The sequence below is a fragment of the Chiloscyllium punctatum genome, chromosome 44 (assembly GCF_047496795.1).
Source record: "Chiloscyllium punctatum isolate Juve2018m chromosome 44, sChiPun1.3, whole genome shotgun sequence".
Taxonomy (NCBI): Eukaryota; Metazoa; Chordata; class Chondrichthyes; order Orectolobiformes; family Hemiscylliidae; genus Chiloscyllium; species Chiloscyllium punctatum.
In genome coordinates this window covers 34156086-34179449 of record NC_092782.1, presented here as the reverse complement: position 1 = coordinate 34179449, position 23364 = coordinate 34156086, and the positions used below count along the sequence as shown (strand labels likewise).

Here is a 23364-nt window from a genome sequence, read left to right as displayed (position 1 = left end):
TGACCAAGCAGTGTAACTGGAAGAAGAAAGTGATTTCATCCAACTTACAAATTACCTTTTAGTAATGTAGAAGGCCTAGCTGCCTCATGTCTTTTTGCTTCACATCTTTGGTCTTTTCTTCCCCTCAGTGATTTGAACTAAACAGCAGCCTTCTCGTGGATTGTCTATAAAGGTTGAATTATTATGGAATTATTTGTAGTTAAGTATGAAAAAAGTCTTGAGCTGCTTAATTGACCATTAGTTTACAAAATGTTACTTTTATGTTGTTCCTTAATTAACACAAAAGATTTTTAGACATTGTAGCATTGAGTCTTGAACTGACTATAATTTCATTCATTTATCATAATAATCATATATATTCTGATTTTTGTAGTTTTGATGTAAAAGTTCACTACCAAAAAGGACTATTTAAGTCCACAAACCTCTAGTAATGGGATGATAAACCAGACATGAATAAAACAGTGGCCAAAATCTAATCCTTAAACAACAACAACAAAACAGATTACCTAGTAATTTACTTCATTTGCTTTCTGCAAATTCACAAGTGCACTTGCATCAATGACAATAATGAGTACATTGATTAAAACTTATAAAAATGTAATTTAAAGAATGTTATATCCATTTGGAATCACTCTGTTGATTATGAATGTTTAATTTAAATATCATCAGCTAAACAGATGTTTATGCGATCAAAGATTTTTTTTGTGTATTATTTCACTGAAGGCCAGACTTTGCATGAATCTGAGAAAGTTGCCTTCCCATTTGGATGAGAGCGCAGACACTTTCTTTCCGCGGTGCTATCTATTTTCTGAAATGGAAGATGAACGTACTCTCTGCAGTGAGTATGAGATTCCCATCCATTTAGAACAATATAAGAAAAAACTATCATCGGCTGAATTAGAAATTATTGCATCTAGAGGTGATAGAAAGAAATATCACAACATGCCTGGGAGTCAGCTTTCATCTTGCTTCTCTCACACCTTATGAAATCTGGTGTGCTAAATTTCATCACAGAATTTTTCCTCTTACTTCTCTGAAGGAACACTGCAAATGCACTTCATTGAAGGAAATGTTCATAGATTTAGGCCTTTGAGTTTTCTACTTGCTCTCAGTGTGTTATCCAATTGGTCAACAATTCAGTGTACTTTTGCCACAGTTGCTGCTGTTTCATTTCCCTCTGAGAGACTCTGTTAATGGGCGCCTAAAGAACTGAGCAAATTCAGTTTGGCAAACTTGAAAATCATTCTAAAGTAAATGCTGAAACATCCCTCCAAAACTGACTCCACCAAAGTAATGCGTGGTCAGAGTCAGTGCAGAATTTTGCTTGGCTATTATGTATTCACTCCACTGGTGGAACTTTATGAACACTTGTTAGAGAGAGAGGCACACTGTGGCAGGTGGTGTGATCTACATGAGAAATAAAAAATATGACTTTATAAGGAGGCCAAAAATCTCGACAAAATTTCTTTCAAATTTTCAGTATGGTGGTTTTTGTTCAGTCTACAGTCCAAGCAAGAACACACAATAGACTTGCATTTGCCCAATGATAGACTACTTATAAAAAGCTTTCATTTGGAGATTTGTTGAAAATTAATATTCCTTTTGATTGCATATCCACTTGTGACATACTATGGTAAATCTTTGCACATTATTATAACCTTGACTTCAACTGTACTCCCCAACCCATCACCACCACATCCCTCCATCTGGATTGCTTTTGAATATGACTATGACCTTCCTTTCCACTTAGAGTCAGAGAGTCCTGGAGATATACAGCACGGAAACAGACCCTTTGATCCAACTCATCCATACCGACCAGATATCCTAAATTAATCTAGTCCCATTTGCCAGCATTTGGCCCATGTCCATCTAAACCCTTCCTATTCATGAATTTTGTGAATGCTTTTGTTCTGCATTTTGTTCCTAACTTTTTATCATGATAAAGTTTGGTAAGAACCTGAGGCATAATGAAAATATTGTTGATCTTTGGTTAAAGTTTAACACATTCACAGGAAAACACCTAAATGTGAAGCACCTTCCTGTTCTTTTGTCTGAATTATACAATTAGCAAAACCTTCCTACCTCTTAAGACAAACTGCAGTATAATGGGAAATGAGTGTGCTCATGATGTTGTAAATGATGATGCTTTTTTGATATGAAGAGAGAGACATGTGACTAAGGTTCAAAGCAGAGCAGAAGGGAGAAACTGTACTGGACGGCTGTATTCAGTATAATGTACATCTTAGTGAAAATAAAGAATTTTACAGGAGTGAGAGCGAGGGAGAATAACTCTATGTTATAAAATTAGGGAAGTCTTGCTAAAACTGTAAGAGACACGAGTTAGACCATACCAGGAACACTGTGAACAGTTTTGATTCCCTTATCAAAGGAGGCAGCCCACAGAAGGTTCACAAGGTTGATCCCAGGCCTGCAGAGATTTTCTTATAGAGAAAGGCTGAGTAGTTTAGGCTTGAACTTGTTGAAGTTTAGAGAAAAATGAGACAGCCTTACTGAAACATTAAAGATTTTTCAGGGATTTGACAGGGTAGATGCAAAAATTATTGATTTTTTTCTGTTCTTGAGGGAGAGTCGAGAACCAAAGGGCATAATCTCCGAGTGAGGGCTCATCCAGTTATGACACAAATGAGGAGAAATTCCTTCTCTCAGCTTGTAGTGAATCTGTGGCATTCCTTACCACTGAGGGCTTTAAAGGCTGGATCATTAAGTGTATCCAAGGCTCAGATAGACATGTTTTGATCAATAAGGGAATCAAGGATTGTGGGTTAAGTAGATTTGAGGTTTATAAGCTTAGCATGACCTCACTGAATGCCAGTTCAGACTTAATGGGCTGAGTTGCCTACTTCTGCCCTTGTGTCTTATGGTGTTTAGGTTAAACTAGAGATGCAAAGACCTTGGAATACTAGCAGCCTACCTTCAAAAATTACAATACAGACGCCCAATGCTCAAGTCAACCTGGGCTGGATTGAATCTGTGAAAGGAAAGACATGCAGGCTTAAATCTATCGGAGGAACACAATCAATGGTTTTCTTAATTCTCTTCTGGGATGTTGGCATTGCTGCCATTTATTGCCCATCACTATATAGAGCAGCCCAAGTTATAGTCACAGGGGTGTACTCTCAATGCACAGTATTATTGGAGGGAAATTTCCAGAGCCTTCAACATTTCTAAGATTAATTTGTTTGATATCAGCCCCAGAGTTGATCACTGAGTCTTTATGACTTAGTAGGAATTGGAGCTCACTTTTGTTTATGGATAGCAATCCAAATTTATCAGCTATCAATAAACTAAGTACTGTCACACAATGTGACAAAGAAGTAAAAATGATTTGACAAACCCATCACTGCTTTCTTCAAAAACTTCCAGCATAGGGCCAATAGGCTGAGGAGTGGCAGGTGAAGTTTAATTCAGATAATGTGAGATGCTGCGTTTTGGAAAGACAAATTGGAGCAGGACTTATACATTTAATGGTAAGGTCCTGGGGAGTGTTGGTGAACAAAGAGACCTTGGGGTGCAGGTTCATAACTCCTTGAAAGTGGAGTTGCAGGTAGATAGGATAGTGAAGAAGGCATTTAGTATGCTTTCCTTTATTGGTCAGAGCACTAAGTATAGGAGTTGGGAGGTCATGTTGCGGCTGTACATGACATTGGTTAGGCAACTTTTGGAATATTGTGTGCAATTCTGGTCTCCTTCCCCCCCGCGTCTTCTATTGGAAGGAGGTTGTGAAAATTAAAAATTGAAAAGATTGACAAGAATGTTGCCAGGGTTGGAGGGTTTGAGCTACAGGGAGAGGCTGAATAAGCTGGGGCTGTTTTCCCTGGAGTGCTGGAGGCTGATGGGTGACCTTATAGATGTTTATAAAATCATGCAGGGCATGGATAGGGTAGATAGATAAGGTCTTTTCCCTGGGGTGGGGGGAGTACAGAACTAGAGGGTTTAGAATGAGAGACAAAAAATTTGAAAGGGACCTAAAGGGGCATGTTTTTCACTCAGAGGGTGCTGCACGTATGGAATGAGCTGCCAGAGGAAGTGGTGGAGGCTGGTGCAATTACAACATTTAAAAGGCATCTGAATGAATATATGAATAGGAAGGGTTTAGAGGAATATGGGCCAAGTGCTGGCAGATAGGTTGTGATATCTGGTTGGTATGGATGATTTGGACTGGACCGAAGGGTCTATTTCCATGCTCAACATTTCTGTGATATAACTCTATAAATTTACTGAAACAGGTAATGAGAAGTAGAGAATACACATTTGTTTTACTGTGCTTACAAATAATTCCAGTCTAAAAACAGATAATGTTGCTTTCAGATGACTTCAGGCTTACCGGTGCAATCAGCATATTGAAATGGGTAATTTACAATTCTGCAAATGCTCCGCAAAGTTCAGGCACTGAACAAGGTCAGATGAATACAAATGATACTGAAGGACCTAAAGCAACCTTGGTAACAGGTAAAATACACTGTTTCTTTATCGGTTCAGATTCAGCAAAGAGTTCATTTTTTGATATCCTACATAACCTTGTCAATCAATAATCAGTTTCACATACCCGTGATTACGTTCAATGTCCTGGTCTCTTTTTGGCTCTTTGTGGAAGGAAATTGTAAAGCCTAACAATTAGGAAATCTTTCCTCCTCTCCATTTTAACGATTGTAAAGTTCTGACCCCTCGTTCTAGATACAACCTTAAGAGGAGATATCCTCCAAGCATGTACCATACATCTCTACAAAATCTTAAAGTTCAGTAAGATCATTTCTCATTCCTCTCAGCCCAATGAGTGCAGACAAACCTACTCAACCATTCTTCATAATACAACTCTTTCTTCCACGGGAATCAGGCTAGTGAACTTTCTTCGAACTGTGTCTAATAAAAGTGCACATCTCCTTAAGTAAGGAGACCACAACTCTTCATAGTACTTCATGTGTTGTTTCAGCAATTCAATAGCAGCAGCAAGACTTTTCTACTTTTTTTACCTAGTCCCCCTTACAATAAACACCAAGCACTGAAAATTGCAAGAAATCAGTGAAGTGGCTTTTTTGTCGAGTTTCATGGAGGGTTTGTCTCCCTGAGGCCTAGCGGACTTTTTCATGCCCTCATCCGAAACCTGGCTCATTAATGACACATCAAGCCTCTGCAGTGCCCCTCTTGTCCAATGCTAGCTTGATTATCCCACTTGCTGTAAGTAGAAGTATTGACTACTGCTAGAATACCTTAGGATCACTGCCAATGTGATAATTAAAAGGACACTGTGCACCAGATCAAGGGTTGGCAGTCCCGAAATGCCTTGCATTGAAAAAGACATTCACCTAGATATGGCAGTCCAAAGGAAATTAGGACTATTTACCTTCCTAATTACTCATTACACATGCATGCTAACATTTTGTATGTAGACACCGGATGCTTCAGCATTCAGCATTCTCTCTCTTTTAAATAAGTTCTGTTTTTCTGTTATTCTTGTCAAAGTGGACAACCTCAAATCTTCCTGCGTACTACCCATTTTCTTTGCCCACTCACAACCTTCGATATTTATATCCCTTGGCAGATTCTTTGTACTCTCCTTACAAGTTCTAGAGAAGAATCATATCAGATTGGAAACATGAACTCTGTTTCTCTCTCCACAGATCTTGCCAGACCTGTTGAGTTTCGCCAGCACTTTCGATTTCAAGTATCCACTGTATTTTGCTTCTATAAGAAAATGGTTTATATTAAGTTATATTGAAATTCATCAAAAATCACAGATTGAAAGCAAACTTTTATCAGGGAACACAAGGGCCTCAGGATCAGGCCTCTTGTGTGCCACACAGGAGGGGCTAGGTTAGACCCCAGCCAAGGCAGGTGTTCAGAGAATAGGCTCGGGGGCACAATTGCCAATCCTTGTTCCTTTGTTACAGAACTCAGACCTGCTGTGTGCATCTCACTATGACAATATTACTGTTTCTATCCTCCCTGAATCCCTCTCTGTCCCCCTCTCTAAATACCCAAATGGCATGTTCGCTCAATTGGTTGGCACGGTAGTTCAGTGGTTAGCACAGCTGCCTCACAGTGCCAGCGAATCCAGCCTTGGTCAACTGGCTGGGTGGAATTTGCACATTCTTCTCATGTATGTGTGGGGTTCCTCTGGATGTCCAGGGAGAGACAAGTTAGGTGGATTAGACATGGGAATGCAGGGTTTTAGGGATAGGGTAGCAGGGTGAATCTGGATGGGATGTTTTTCAGATGATAGGTATGGACTTGATGGGCCAAATGTGCTGCTTCCACAGTGTAGGATTCTAAGATTCTATGGACCCAGTGCATGATCATTCTCTTGATCAAGCCGTCTCCTCTTGGCTGCGTATTCCACTGGTTTGAGTTTAATGCTCTTTATACACAACCTTTAGAATCTTGCGTTTCAAACTGTATACAAGATTTCATGATTGCAATACCCAACCCTATTGTTAATTCCAAAATAATCAGCCACAGTACATTCTACTTTATGGAATATTTATTTGCCCTTTCTCAGATTCTGGAAAGCCCCACAAAACAGCATGTCAGTTATCCACCGCACTCATCGAAACTGCTATCAAGGTGTGTGAAGAGTTTTTGCAAACTCTGATGCGTGCTGGAAAATATTTTGAAGTGAACATCTCACCAATACTTAGCCAAAAGGATTGGGCAAATCTAATTGAACAACATTACTCCCTCATTCGGTAAGTAAGCACAAGCTGTAATAATTATTATTTGAATTGAATAGACATTTTCTCAGCTTGCACTGGTGTGATGGATGAATGGTCTGTTAATACGGTAATTATTTACCTGGTAAAGAAGGGAACAAGAACTGGGCACCTTTCCACAAAGCTTTATACATATTTCCTAGTCCAATATAAATAGAGGTCATTATACTCTTTATAGACTAGTCCCTTTCCTGTGGGAAACTGGTTCTTAATTTATACTCTAGTTAGACATCATCTGCTCCTAATCCCACCAGTAACATGCACTCACTTACCTCAGCATTTGTAATACTAGCGTGGTCTGTTTTTACATTGTATGTTTTCCATTTTTCTCTGTTAACTTTGGCCGTGAATTTCCATTTTGGATTCACTCTGACCTCTTGCTGTAACCTTGCTGAAGAGTAACAGAAGTGGAAAAAGATTTAAAAGCCGTAAATCAGCAGAAAATATGTCTGTGTCATTTATTTACCCACATCATTAAACATTGAATATTAAAGTACAGCAATTTTGGTTGGTACATTTCATGTACAATTATTTAACTTGCTTATTCTCTTCTTTGTGCTAGCACTGCTGCCTCACAGAGCCAGAGACCCGGGTTCAATTCCCGCCTCAGGCGACTGACTGTGTGGAGTTTGCACATTCTCCCCGTGTCTGCGTGGGTTTCCTCCGGGTGCTCCGGTTTCCTCCCACCGTCCAAAGATGTGCAGGTCAGGTGAATTGGCCACGCTAAATTGCCCGTAGTGTTAGGTAAGGGGTAGATGTAGGGGTATGGGTGGGTTGCGCTTCAGCGGGTCAGTGTGGACTTGTTGGGCCGAAGGGCCTGTTTCCACACTGTAAGTAATCTAATCTAATTAATTTAAATAAGTTAAAAATCACACAACACCAGGTTATAGTCCAACAGGTTTAATTGGAAGCACACTAGCTTTCGGACTGTCGCTCCTTCATCAGGTGATAGTGGTGGGCTCAATCTTAACACACAGAATTTATAGCAAATATTTACAGTGTGATGCAACTGAAATAATACATTGGAAAATTGATTGTTAAGTGTTTCATCTGTTTGAATACCATGATAGTTTCATTTCTTTCATGTGTAAATCACAAAACCTTTTTTTATAAGTTGCATTCTCAGGTTAGCTGTTAACAATGGGTGATAGCTATTTTGAGCTCAAAAACTGCATGCATTCATGTAAAACTCTGAACTCAAAAATTGCATGAATTCATGTAAAGCTCCATTATCTCACTTTTTAGATTAGAATCAATCTAAACATCATGGCATAGACAGAGAACACAGGGGGCTAACACCTTCAACATATTGTCTAACTATCACCATTGTTAACAGCTAACCCGAGAATGCAACTTTAAAAGAAAGGTTTTGTGATTTACACATGAAAGAAGTGAAACTATCATGGTATTCATGAAACAATCAATTTTTCAATGTATAATTTCAGTTACACTGTAAATTCACACTGTAAATTTTTGCTGTAAATTCTGTGTGTTAGGATTGAGCCCTCCACTATCACCTGATGAAGGAGCGACGCTCCGAAAGCTAGTGTGTTTCCAATTAAACCTGTTGGACTATAACCTGGTGTTGTGTGATTTTAACTTTGTACACCCCAGTCCAACACCGGCATCTCCAAATCATAACTTAAATAAGTCAGCTTTGCATAAACTTAGCACATCCAAAGCATCTAGTGTGAGTGTGATTAGAGTTTGTTTTGTCACTGTTGTTGTTCGTATTTCTACCATTAAACCTTTTGCTTGTTTAATTTCTTATTATGTTGTAATAACACAGGCTGGACCGGTATTCAGCAGGAGAAGCTGTACAGGTCCTAAGTGTGTTTTGCATTCATATCTTTTGGACACAAGTTTTCCTGGCTGCATTTTGATCCCTAGAGTACTATATTACTAGTACATTAATAGGCACATGTTGATCTTTAACACTGTCACTGAAGGGTTTCAACTGCTAGTTGTGCATATTTGAACACATTATACTGTACAAGGGCAGCACTGCAGCTCAGTGGTCAGCACTATTGCTTCAGACCAGGGACCCGGGTTTGATTCCACCCTCAGGTAACCATCTGTGCGGAGCCTGCACATATTCCCAGAACCTGTGCCGCTGCAGTCACCCGGGCCATCTTCCAGTTTATATGGAGGTCAAAGATGGATCGGGTCCGAAGGGACTCGCTGTACAAAGATCTGGGCAACGGGGGAAAAAATACACCCAATGCCAGCCTCACCCTGATGGCCACCTTTGTGTGTGGCTGCGTCAAGCTGTGCGTGGACCCCCGGTATGCAAACACCAAGTGTCACTGCGTACTGAGGTTCTACCTGTCCCTGGTGTTGCGAAGGATGGGCCTGGCCTCGCTGCCGCGGAACGCTCCGAGTAGTTGGACCGTTCTGTATCACCTGTCCTTCGTGGAGAAGTTTATGAAGAAAAACACCTTTGACCACAAGTCCATCAGGAAGTGGTCAGCACGTAGTGTCCTTGAGACCCTTCAGGAAAATGAGACGGTGGATCCTATCAAGCAGTTCCCTGAGCAGACTGTCAAAGCCATTTGGCAGAATGCCTCATTGCCAGAACTTTCCAACAAGCACCAAGACATGGCTTGGCTGGTGGTGAGAAGGGCTCTGCCTGTGAGATCCTTTATGCACGCCTGGACTCTCAGCCGCACCGTACGCTGCCCTCGAAGCGGCTGTGGGGGGGGGGGGACGAGACTGTCACACACCTTCTTCTGGAATGTGCCTACGCAGAAGAAGTCTGAAGAGGAATGCAGTGGTGTTTGTCGGGGTTCGTCCCGAGCAGCGCCGTGACGCAGGACTCAGTGCTCTACGGCCTGGTCCCCGGGACGCACACCGAGACGAACATCAACTGTGCCTGGAGGATCATCAACTCGGTGAAGGACGCTCTCTGGGCGGTCCAAAACCTGTTGATCTTCCAGCTGAAGGAGTCGACCCCGACTGAGTGTTGCAGACTGGCACATTCCAAGGTCCAGGACTACGTGTTGAGGGACGCGCTGAAGCTTGGGGCTGCTGCCGCCAAGGCGCGGTGGGGAAAGATCACCATGTAACGTCTGCCTGCCTAAGAAGAACAGGGGGCCCACTCAGTCATTTGGGCTCTGCTGACGCCTCAGCTAAAAATCGTACAGACCTGTAAATAGAAGTGATTACTCTGTTTCGGTATGCAAAGAAATGGAATGTTTACATATGTATGGCATGTCCAGTTGTATAGATCATCAAAGTATTTATGAATAAAGTATATTTTTGAAATTAAAAAAAAGTGTGGAGCTTGCACATTCTCCCCATGTCTGCGTATGGGTTTCCTCTGGTTTCCTCCCACGCTCCTATGATGTGCAGATTAGGTGGATTGGCTGTGCTAAATTGTCCTGCAATGTCCAGAGATATGTAGGTGGATGGGCTAGCCAAGATAAAAATACAGGGTTACAGAGAGGGGGGGTTGGGGCTGGTTGGGACGCTCTTCGGAGGTTCGATGTGGTCTCGATGGGCTGAATGGCCTGCTTCCTCACTAGAGGTATTCTGTGATTCTGTTCTCTGATTCTTGTGTCTTGTTGTGAGTCTTGCATGCCCAAACCCCTGGTATATGATCACAAATTGCAAAACTATTTAATTGAGCACAGCACAACTTGTTGTGATGAGTTTGTCCTTTCACCTTCAAAACCTACCTTGAATGGATAGAAAAGAAATTCTTTGAGTGTTGGGAGCTCTTGTATTATAGTATGGTTCGAACATACAATTGATTGATAATAAAATCAATTGCAAAGCATTATATTAAGGTATAAGTTAATGTGTTAACTTCACTCCCCAAAGATGGTTCAATATTGGAAGCAGGCTATAAACAAAATAATCACAGAAATTCAGCAGAACTGATATTGATTTTATGTTAAAAAGCATAAAAGGCCCATGACAGCCAGATGACATTTACTGCAAGCTATAGCCACTAATGCCAATGAAGAGGGTTGATTTCAACATGTCCAAACTAATAGATTGCATAGTCAAGGGGGAATATAATGAAAGAAAGAAGGTCAAGTAAATCACCAGGCATTTGACCCTCCGTGCAGGAAGGCATCGATCATATCAGCAGGCTTTGGCACAGCTATGTGTGTGAAAAAGGCAGTTACTTCAGCAGGCTGCAGCAGGAGTTACGTGCCCGGCTTTGCGCTCAACTTATTATCAGGTACAGTCGTCATATCGGAAAAGATACTGACTTGCTGCTGACATCTGCAAACCAACTGGTATTACTTAAATCCTTTGAACTGCAGGAAGGCATTTGTGTGGGATGCCTGGTTCTCTGAGAGGAAGTTCCCTTACTTCTCTCTTGCAAGGGTAATCAAAGTGCTGGCATCCCTGCAGAGAACGAAATAGAATTGGTGGGAGAGTGCTACTGAGGATTGTGATGTCTCCCATCACGGATCTCTCCACAACCTGCATCCCACCCCAGGAACCCCTTGCTTCCTTTCAATTGCCCCTGACTTTTGTCTATCTCTGTTAAGCCTGTCACCCAGGCTGCTTGATTTGGCAGTGTATTGGATATTTAATACAATAAATTTAGTACAAATACTACAAGCTCTGGATGTTGGATATATAAAATAAAAATCAAAGTGTTGGAAATGATAGCAGGTAAGACTTTATCTGCACAGAGACAGAAACAATTGAATTGCATAGTTGCATTATTGCTGGACAAGAAATCCAGAAACCCAGATAATGTTCGGGGGACCAGAGTTTGTATCCCACCATAGCAGATGGTGGAATTTAAATTCAATAAATACCAGGAATTAAAAATATAATGAGCATGAAATCACTCTTGATTTTTGTAAAATCCCCTCTGGCTGACTGGTGCCCTCAAGGGAAGAAAAACTGCTGCCTTTACCAGGCCTGACCACATCCACAAATATTCGCTCCCACTAGCATTTTCACTATGTAGCAGCAGTGTCTACCAGCTACAAAATACACTGCGGAAACTCAACAAGGTTCCCTAGGCAGCTTCTTCCAAACCCATGATCACTATCATCTAGAAGAGAAGTGCATAGGAACACAGTCAGTTCTCCTCCAAGCCACTCACCACCCTGATCCTGATTTGCTCTCCCAGAGGCAAGAGGAGAATTTGCAAGCCTTGAAATGGGGTCACAGTGCACAAACATTTGTGCAGCACTGTTTTTGAGGTTGTGCACCTGGCTAGAAGAAGAGATTTCACTTTCTACTCATGACTTACAATCCAGTTGTAGATTTTAATTTGATGGTGAAGAATTACAGCCTTGGGCGACTGTCTGTGTGGAGTTTGCACATTCTCCCACTCTCTGCGTGGGTTTCCTCTGGGTGCTCCGGTTTCCTCCCACAGTCCAAAGATGTGCAGGTCAAGTGAGTTGGCCATGCTAAATTGCCCATAGTGTTAGGTGCATTAGTCAGAGGGAAATGGGACTGGGTGGGTTACTCTTCAGAGGGTCGGTGTGGACTTGTTGGGCCAAAGGGCCTGTTTCACACTGTAGGGTATCTAATCTAAACAAGGTGAATATGCAAGGTTCATTTTCATAATATCTGTGTGAAAGTCTTCCCAGTGGGCAGGTGCTGCAGTATCAGCAAATTTCCATTTCTCTGCAAATATTTTTCTCTTTTCCAGAGCAACTGCTTTCGTTGACTTGTTTTCTTTTTAAACAAGGTGCTGCCCTGCTGTGTATAAACAAGACCATCTGATTATGAATCTTATCTGTACTTGAAACCTCTGATATCTGTTTGTTAAGTGAAAAGTAAAATGTCATGCTTAAGTTGTGGTTAACCAGCCCTTCTGTTTGAACTCAGGCACTGACATGTGTTCAAAATAGGTCAAGTATCTTCCTCTGAAGCTGAATATCTGAATATATCTATTGTTATGAACATATAAGATTATAACACCATATAGAGACCATATCAAATGCATTCATGTTTTGAGGCGTCTAGATTATTCTTCTTCCTTTTCATTTGTGTTTCTTCAGCAATGAAGCTACAATTCCTGGTTCACAGAATTATTTGGTTGATTGCCAGAACATTCTGAATAGACTAAAATCAGTACGTCCACAGTTGGAAATTGATGGTATCAGAAACATCTGGATTGTCAAACCAGCTGCAAAGTCACAGGGCCGAGGTAACATTCAGTCAATTTTGGTTGGTGCCATTCACATGGTTATAGTTCTGAGTGAAACAGAGGACGCGATGTAAAGAAAACTAATGGCTGTATAGCTGGAAACACCTGTCGAGAAGTGTCAACATTAGTATTTCATTGTCTGGAGAGACTGACCAAACCAAACCGACATATTTCTGCAGAACATCAAGCATGTATTAATAATAGGATTGTTTTAACGTCTAGCAGTTTTCAAGCAGACAAGGGCTCATAAACAAATGCAAACTGTGCTCACTAGTTTAAATCTCAGGAGTAGTTTATTTTAAGTTTTGGGAATTAGCTGCAAGTTGGCGACCTACTCTAAGCGGGTGAAAAGCAACACCTTAGCCAGTTGGCAGAGTTCATGTGGCCAGAGAGTGCAAGCCATTGTAATGGAAGGTTCTCTACTAACCTGGTAAGTTACAAGGAGGGGTTTTTGGGAAAGGATTAGCCATGACTTTCTTTATTAGTGCACACCAATTCCTGTTCCTCCCAGAAAAGAATAAATTCAAATTACTCTGGATGTCGTTGTCTTCCTTCCAATTGCTGGTTACCAGCCTTCCTGGTCCTCCCTGATTTAGGTTCAGGTTAAAAGGTCTCTAAATTATTTAAAGTTGAAGGACTAGCACTATCAATGTCTCCAGGTCAGCAGCACAAATATTGAAAAGGAACATATTAATATATGTTCAATAATGAATCATTCAATAATTCTTGAATTACAGTACATAACAATGGCAGATAACGTACGATTGCTTTGTGAAAGGACTGTTAGCTTGTCCGGTTTGACTAGCATTTCCTAGAAAATAGGGCACCATTTATCAAGCTCATATCAGTTTTAAGAATCAGTTACACTGACGTGGCTCATTATAATTTAACCGGTTGATGGCTGTTTGTAAGCATTTTCTAAATGACCTTTAAACTGCATGAAACAACTAATGCAAATATTTCATAGTGTCAGTTCCATTACTAGTAATATCATTAGAAGCCTAGTCTATATGCTCATGGCTATTTTATGGATCATACTATCAAAGGCAGTAAGGTTAGAGTGATTAAACTCCCTAAAATTGGGATGTCAGACTTTCTTTTTTTGAAAATACTTTCCAAAAAGGTCTACTGTGAAGTCCTGTGAAGTAGTAATAAGATGGTTATTTTTCTCAAATATTGATTTTCTTTATTCTACAAACCACCAGAATAATGCATTTTCACTTATTTACATTTAGTTCTTGTGAGTTTTCTTGATGAGTGCATGATGAAAAGCTTCACCAAATGTCTTTTATTTCAGTAATATTCAAACAAGTACTACTAAACGACAAGAGAGTTAGAAAATGTTTAAAATCCTCATTACCCTGGAGCCTTCCTAATGAAATTTTTTTTGAATGTTCATATTACAGGAATAAAATGTGTAGACAGGCTGGATAAGTTTCTAAAACTGAAGGACTTTGACCCTTCTTTAGAAAACACCAAGTTGGTTGTGCAGAAGTATATTGAGAAGCCTCTTCTGATTTATGATACTAAATTCGACATCAGATTGTGGTTTCTTGTCACAGACTGGAACCCAATAAACATTTGGTTCTATAAGGATTGTTACTTAAGATTTTCCACACAGCCTTTCACACTGGAAAACCTAGACAGGTAAAGCAATGAAAAAAATAAAATTGTTTCCATCATATTTGTAGGTATTTATGGCATGTTTCTGACCCAAAAAGCAAAATATCGATGATGCTGGAAATCTGAAATGAAGGCAAAAGATGCTGGAAAAATTCAGCAGATCCATGGTATCCTTGGAGAGATAACAAACTCTGTTTGATGGCGGCAATAGTGGCCTCATCCAGTAGCTAAAAAGCCAGGGAGAACCCTGCTGAGTCATTATTGGAAGCACTGATGGAATTTAGTGTCATTCAGGCAGTTAACTGCCTATAATCAAATTTCTCTGACTTTTTAAGGACAGAAATCCCATCCAGAATTGCTGCTAGTCCCAATAGCACCACTGGGAGGGATGGTCACTTCTGGTAATGCAGGAGGGCTGCATGGAGCACCAGGAATCCTAATGAGTTGGTTGGGGTCACAAGGGCCAGCTAATCAAGCTCTGGCAAGTGGAGTGAGGAAGCCTTTGTAAACAGTTGCTCTCCACAGGCTACTAGCTTTCCAATAAGGAGGTCCCTCCTCAAGTCAGCCTGGAAGCTGCTAGCTTTTATTGGACGGATTGTCCGCATGGTGCAGGCCAGTTCCTCCTCTCCCCGCTGTTAGTTGAATATCAGTCACTGGAACGAAAGCGGCCACTTAAGGACTCTAATTGGCCGGAAAACCATTCCCAACCTTTCCTGTCTTATAATATCATCTGGGAGTAGGGCACAGTAATTGGGAAGGCAGCAGGTTTTCAAATCCCTACTCCTATCTTCCTTCCCAATTCTATGGCTCCCATTCACCTCCTGAGAGAAATTGGGAACTAAAGTCCATACAATATTTCAGCTCAATAGCTTTTTGATAATCCAGAGGCTTGGGCGAATATTTGAGAGAATGTAAGTTTTAAAACTGTATCACGTTAGTTAAACTGGAAATATCTTGATTGCAGTAAAGGTGACCAACTATTGAATTGTTGTAAAAGCCCAACTGGTTCACTGATGTCCTTTAGGGAAGGAAACCTGGAGCCATAGTTGACTCTCAGCCTCACCCTGAAGTGGCTAGACATTCCATGACTGCAATCGAATTCTAGTAAGAAGGGAAAGAATATGATTTCTTGGGAAAGATGGAAATAATGGTGGTATTATCTCAAAGACAAGTCAAGGAACAGCCTGACTAGTCATGTTTACAGATTCATATCTAATAGCTAACTTGCCAGATTTTTTCTGCTCCTTCTCTGTTAAGTTCAGGTATACTCTGTCCATAGTAGGCAGTATATATATGAGCCAATAGCTATCAATTGCTCAATGACTGACACATTAACTACTCCTCTTCAATAGCAAACTGATGGAAAGTGATGCCAACAGAGTTATCAAGCTGCAGCCACTTCCATAGTGCATTCTATCAGGTGCAATAGCCTCTGACATTGTTACGGTCTTTGTTCAAACATGAAAACATGGATAGTAGAGGCAAAATGACATGAATGATGAGAATAATAGTTCTTTACATCATTTTTGATGTTTGATTGTACTAGCAAGTCTTAGACATTTGAGTCAGTGAGGATCAGAGTGGGAATATGCAAGACAGTAATAATCTTTCTTGGTCAAAGAAATAATTTTTAGGGAGAGTCTTAATGGGGGACATTGGGACAGAGAAGTAGGGAGGTGTGAAGAGAGTCTGTTCCTGAATTTAAGGCCTCAGCACTGAAGGTGTCTGAATCAATGATGGAATAGTTAAAATCTGGGATACACAAGAGGCTCAGATTTGAGGAACACAGATATCTCATAGGGTTGTGGGGCTTGTAAGGTTAGGTAGGGATGAGGAAAAGCAGAACTTGAAAACCAAAGATGAGACTTTCAAAATCACGACGTCACTCAACTGTGAGGTAAGGAACTTGGTATGTGTTAAGTTTAGTGATTGTAATGAGGTCAGCCAGGTGGATATCATAGAATATGAGCTCCCTGATTGGAGTTGTTAATGTAGTCCAATCAGGGAGCTATGGTTGACAGATATAAACAGAAGTGTCTGCACCTTGTGTCTTTCACTGTGTCTCACACCTGCACACACACAACATGGGTGCTGGGGAAAAAAAAATAAGCACTACCGCAATTAGGCGGGAGTGTGAGGGTTAATAAAAAAAAAGAAGAAAAAAATTAACAGGTGTGTCAGACATTCTGTTCACTCTGAGAGCTGGCTCTGAGGGAGCTGGGTCAGTATCAAGGATTCTCCACTGTGAGATATAAAAGGTTCCTGCTGCACAGGAGGTGTACAAAAGCATCTAATTTGAAATTGGAGATGTTCATTCAGCAGTCTAATAACAACGTGGAAGAAACTGGTCTTGAACCTGTTGGTACGTGGGTTTAAGCCTTTGTATCATCTGCCTGATGGAAGGGGTTGGTAGAGAGTGTAACTGGGGTCAGAGGGGTCTTTGATGTTGGTTGCCTTTCTGCAGCAACGGGAAGTGTAGGTGGAGTCCATGGATGGGAGGTTGGCTTGTGTGATGGTGCGGGCTGTGCACACAACTTTCTGTAGTTTGTTAAGGTGCAGGACAGAGCAGTTGCTGTCCCAAACTGTGATGTACCCAGTTAGAATGCTTTCTATGGTGCATCTGTAAAAGTTGGTGAGGGTCCATGGGGTCATGGACATAATTTTCCTCAGCCCTCATGAGGAAGAAGAGGCGTTGTGGTGCCTTCTTGACCATGACATCCAAGAGGGAGGACCAGGACAGATTGTAGGTGACTGTCATTCCCAGGAACTTGACACTTTCGACCCTCCCCATCACAGTTCCATTTGATGTAGCTAGGGGAGTGTCCTCCTCCTTTCTTCCTGAAGTTGATAATCAGTTCTTCAGTTCTGCTGACATTGAGGCAGAGATTGTTATCTTTGCACCACGACACCAAGCATTCTGTCTCCTTTCTGTATTCTGACTCACTGTTTGCTATCCAGTGAATTTGTGGGTGACGCTCAGATGAAATTTGGCCACACAGTCATGAATATACAGGCTGATCATGCATCCTTGCAGGGTGCTGGTGTTGAGGAATGTCGTGGAGGAGCTGCTGTTGTCTATCTTCACTGATTGCGGACTGTGCATCAGGAAGCTGAAGATCCAGTTGCAAAGTGCAGAGCAGAGACCTAGGTGTCAGAGTTTGGAGATTAGTTTTGTTGGGATGATAGTGTAGAAGATAGAGCTGTAGTCACTAAGTAGAAGCCTGATAACCTTATTATTCAGATGTTGCAGTGATGAGTATAGGGCCAGGGAATTGGCATTTGCCGTGGACTTATTGTGCTGCTAGGCAAATTGCAAGGGTTCGAGGAAGGCTGGGAGGTTTGATTTGATGTGAGCCATGACTAACGTCTTGAAGCACTTTGTAGTTATTGGAGGAGCTAAGGGAGGGGATGGTGAGGTGACTGTGTTTCCTCAGCTGAACTAACACTCTGCCTTTTGATGACATTTGGGGCGGCACGGTGGCTCAGTGGTTAGCACTGCTGCTTCACAGCACTAGGGATCCAGGTTCGATTCCAGCCTTGGGCGACTGTCTGTGTGGAGTTTGCACATTCTCCCTGTGTCTGCGTGGGTTTCCTCCAGGTGCTCCAGTTTCCTCCCACAATCCAAAGACGTGCAGGTCAGGTGAATTGGCCATGCTCAATTGCCCATTGGTTAGGTGTGTTAGTCAGAGGGAAATGGGTCTGGGTGGATTACTCTCCAGAGGGTTGGTGTGGACTTGTTGGGCTGAAGGGCCTGTTTCCACACTGTAGCATGTAGATGAGTAACAGGGAGAATGAGAATGATAGATCCTCGAGAACACCTGAGGTAATGGTGAAAGGAGTGAAGCCATTGCAGCTGATTTGTCTCATACCAGGGCCCAGTAACTTCAGCTGGTTCATCAAAGATGTTTTCTGCATGACAAAATGCAGCAAGATCTGGACAATATCCAAGCTTGGCTGAAATGTAGCAAGTAACATGCGTGTCACACAAATGCCAATAAGAAACAATCTAAATACTGTCTCTTGACATTCAATAGCGTGACCATTATGGAATCCCCCATTGAAACCATTGACCTAAAACCGAACTGGATTCTAAACATAATGGGTACAAGAGCACGTCAGAGCTTGGGTTGCTGCAGCAAGTAATCTACCTCCTGACTCCCCAAAACCTGCCCAACATCTACAAGGCACATGTCAGGGGTGTGATGGAGTACTTCCCCATGGATGAGTGTAGCTCTAAAAAGATTCAGTGTGCATCATGTACAAGACACACTGGAGAAATTTTGACCAAGCCTCCTGACATTACATCTTCAGAACCTATGACACTACCAACTGGAAGTGAAAAGACAGCAAATACGTGAGAATATCACCAACTGCAAGTTCCCCTCCAATTCTCTCACCATCCTGCCTTGTAAGTATATTGTCATTCCTTCAAAATCCTGAAATTTTCTCCTGGAAAGCATTGTGGGTCTACTACAGTGCATGGACTGCAGAAGTTCAAGGCAGCTCACTACTATCCATTTAAGGACAACTAAGGATGGGCAATAGATTCCGAGCCAGTGACGCCCATGTCTCTCAAGTGAATTTTAAAAGAAGAAAGAAGAAGCCACCCTTTGATGCTTGCATATAGTTAAGCTTCATTTGAAATACATAAGTAACATCCACACCCCACAACCTGAGAATGAATAAGAAATCTGTTTTATCATGAACGTGTCAAAACAGGAATTTAATTGTGACATGTTTCGCTAAGGGATTGGAACATAAACTGTAATTTAGGAATAGCGATTATAGCTATGAAAGGCATTGTAGGCAAGAAATGCATATTACAGAAATAACAGCCTTTCTTGGTGATAAGATCAGGAATATATCAAAGCACAAATCATGTTAGGGGATTTCCTATGGTTCAGCTGACAATGAGTCAATAGACTTGCTTCATTATAATTGGATTTGGCCCTGGGCAAAATAAGGGTAAAACAGACACTTTTTTTCTCTCAGTTTTATATCTTGTTGACTTGCTTCTTTATAATTTCTTTCCCTTGTCACTTTCTGTGCAAACCTGGTTGTCTTCTTTTACTTCTCTGTCTGACTGTGCTTAGTGCTGACATTTTTTTTGTTTGCTTTGTACCATCTGCCTATTTGTCCCTGAACATTTTAATTAATGCAATAGCTGGAGGGAAACAGGGCTTGGGAGGGATTTGGGATGAATGTTTGATCTGCAAATACCCATGCAGGATAGAATTCAGGTGCTGGGGGCTTGAAAGCATGCAATGGGATTAAATGTGAATATTCCTGATGAAGGGCTTTTGCCCGAAACGTTGATTTTCCTGCTCCATGGATGCTGCCTGACCTGCTCTGCTTTTACAGCACCACTCTAATCTAGATTGAAAGGTGTGCCAATGTGGGGAGAGTCTGGGATTACTCAAGGGAATACAGAAGCACTGAGGCAGCTTTAGGATTTAGCAGTTCCGCGGAGATCTGGGGCTTGGGGACAGTGTCAGGGTACCAGTGTTGGGAAGCCCAACAGAATGCATCTGGGGTCTGCTTGCACTTTGAAGAAGTGGTTCTGACGTTTTAGCAAGGCAGGAGGCATTTCAAGAAAGCGGAGCATTTCAGGAAGCTGCATAGGAGCAGCAGAAAAAAAGACCAGGATTAGAGCACAGACAACCGACAGCATTGTTGCAGAGGCAACAGAAATAGTTCCCAGAGCAAGTCCACGAAAAGGATTCAGATGTACAAAGAACAAAGGACATTTGCAGCCCAGGAACAGGCCCTTTGGCCCTCCAAGACTGTGCCAATCTAAATCCACTGTCTAAACCTGTCACCTAATTCTGAAACAATTGTATCCCTTTGCTCCCCACTACTCAAGCAGCTGTCCAGACACATCTACCGTGCCTGCCTCCACCTCCTCTGCTGGCAATGCGTTCCAGGCACCTACTGCCCTCTGTGTGAAGTACTTGCCACGTGTATCCCCCTTAAACTTTTCACCTCTCACCTTGAAAGTGTGACGTCTCATAATTGAATCCCTCACCCAGGACAAAGCTTATCTCTATCTCCCCTGTCTATACCCGTCATGATTTTGTAGACCTCAATCAGGTCCCCCAACAATCTTCTTTTTTCTAATGTAAACAATCCTAACCTATCAACCTCTCTCCATAGCTAGCACCTTCCATACCAGGCAACATCCTCATAAATCTTCTCTGCACTCTCTCCAAAACATCCACATCCTTTTGGTAATGTGGCAACCAGAACTGTACACTGTATTCTAAATGCGTTCGAACCAAAGTTTTGTACAATTTTAACATGACCTGCCAGCTGTTATACTCAATACACCATCCGATGAAGGCAAGCATACTATATGCCTTCTTGATCACTCTATCCACCTGTGCATCAACCTTCAGAGTACAATGGACCTGAACTCCCAGAGATCTCTGCTCATCAGTTTTCCCAAGGCTTTTCCGTTTACATTATTGTTTGCTCTTGAATTAGGCTTCCCGCAGTACGTTACCTCACATTTGCCTGGATTGAACTCCATTTGACACTTCTCTGCCCAACTCTCCAGTCTATCTATATCCTCCTCTATTCTTTGACAGTTCCCTATGCATTCTGCTCTTCCACCAATCTTCGTGTCATCCATAAACTTGCTGATCGAACCAACAGTGCCCTCTTCCAGATCATTTATGTATATTACAAACAAAAGTTGCCCCAGCACTGATACCTGTGGAACACCACTAGTCACCTTTCTCCATTTCAAGAAACTCTCTTCAACTAATACTCTCTGTCTCCTGTTGCTCAACCAGTTCTTTATCCACCTAGCAAGAACACCCTGCACACCATGTGACTTCACCTTCTCCATTAGTTTACCATGGGAACCTTATCAAATGTCTTACTAAAGCCCATGTATATGACATCTACAGCCCTTCCTTCATCTATCAAATTGATCACTTCCTCAAAGAACTCTATTAAGTTGGTAAGGCGCGATCTCCCCCGCACAAAACCATGTTGCCTATCACTGATAAGCCCTTTCTTTTCCAAATATAAATAGATTTTATCCCTCAGTACTTTCTCCAGCAACTTGCCCACCACTGATGCTGGGCTCACTGGTCTGTAGTTACCCAGAATATCCCTACTACCCTTCTTGTACAGGGGACAACATGAGCAAACCTCCAGTCCTCCGGCACCTCACCTTTTTTGTAAGGATGCTACACAGACATCTGTCAGAGCCCCAGCTATTTCCTTTCTCACCTCTCTCAGCAACCTGGAATAGATCCCATCTGGTCCTGGGGATTTGTCCACCTTAATAACCGCTAGCCTACCCGACACATCTTCCCTCCTTATGTCAACGTGATCCAGTGTAATCAAACTTCTATCTCTAATCTCAACACATCCCTCTCCTCAGTGCGTATTAACAATCGTAGTGATCATCACTGCATTGAAGGCACAAGGAGATTGGTTGCAACGTTAACATGAATCTCCTCTCACCTTACTTCATCTTATCCTATCTCCATATTCTTCTATTCTTCATAATGTGTGTACAGACTTAAAAGAGAGAAGTTTGATTACACTGGATCACGTTGACATAAGGAGGGAAGATGTGTTGGGTAGGCTAGAGGTTATTAAGGTGGACAAATCCCCAGGACCAGATGGGATCTATCCCAGGTTGCTGAGAGTGCAGAAGCAGTAAGGCCTGGATATAGATATACAGAAGCCATTGAATTTCACAGAACAGGTTGAGAAGGTACGGAATGACTCATTCAGTAATCTCAAATTTGTTTTAATGGGGCAGTGCAAGGAGGTTATGTTGAAATTGTATAAACCTAAGCTGGAGTATTGAATCCATTTCTGGGCACTGGACTTTAGGAAGGTTATGATGTTATGACACAGGGTAAACCCTCCTGCTTAATTTCAACCAGCAAGACAGAAAAGATTTATCATATGCAGTAATCTGTGAAAATTCTAGAGGCCAAGAACTATTTAAAGTACAAATTAACAACTTTATTTCTTAAAGTATAACAGAGAATAATTAACTAATTATTATTTACAATTTCTTCCTCTAACCTATCTTTTCACCTTTCCCTCGATAATACAAGTCCGATAAAAGCCCCGATTAAGATTTACTCAAAAATTCAAATTTCAAAACCAGCCAGCTGTCAAATCTTCTCTTTGTAGATTTGCTCTCCAGGTCCATGTTGATGTTTGTCACTGTGCAAACTCCTTCTCTAAACAGGTACCTCTCATACAATTCTGACGAGCAGTCTATGTCTGTTAGTCTTTTGGCAGTTCTCTCTCAACTGTTCAATTTTCCCCGGTCTATACCCCCAAAGCATCAGATTGTGTCATTGGCTTTTAATATTGTCAATGTGTTAAATTCAAACTTGATTGGTGGTTGGTATAGTTTTTGAGTATAATTTAAACTGATTGGCCTAATTTGAAATTTGTTTTTGTATCCAGACAAAGAGCTGCACTAGCTGCTGGACAAAAAGGTTACATTGTATCTTGTTCAGAACACTTGGTGCTGTCAGGTAGTCATGGTAGCTTTTAACTTTTTTAAAGGTACAGTACACCCACATCGTCATATCAATGAAGGCAAGTGAAGAGTGCATAAAAGATTTGAGTGAATGGTTCCTGTGATGAGGGACCTCAGTTATGAAGATAGACTAGAGAAGTTAGGACTGTTTTCCTTGGGGAAGAGAAGGCTCTGAGGAGATTTGCTTTAGGTATTCAAAATCATCAGAATTCTGGGCAAAGTAGTTGTGCAGAAAATGTTCCCACTCGTGAAAAGATCAAGAATAAGAGGGCACGGATTTAAAGTAATGAGTGAAAGAAACAGAGTAATATTAGAAAAAGAATATAAGAACATAAGAACTAAGAGCAGGAGTAGGCTGTATA

General features: G+C 41.5%; 1 protein-coding gene across 1 annotated transcript in view; it reads left to right on the top strand.

Moving 5' to 3' along the window:
* The window catches only part of LOC140466606 (protein monoglycylase TTLL8-like), a 72781-nt gene that overhangs the window by 37461 nt on the left and 11956 nt on the right, over positions 1-23364 (top strand). Inside the window, exons 7-11 of the mRNA XM_072562055.1 lie at positions 724-838; positions 4330-4470; positions 6518-6704; positions 12710-12858; positions 14265-14505. Of these exons, the coding sequence (XP_072418156.1) occupies positions 724-838; positions 4330-4470; positions 6518-6704; positions 12710-12858; positions 14265-14505 (833 nt within the window). The remainder of the gene's footprint in view (positions 1-723; positions 839-4329; positions 4471-6517; positions 6705-12709; positions 12859-14264; positions 14506-23364) is intronic.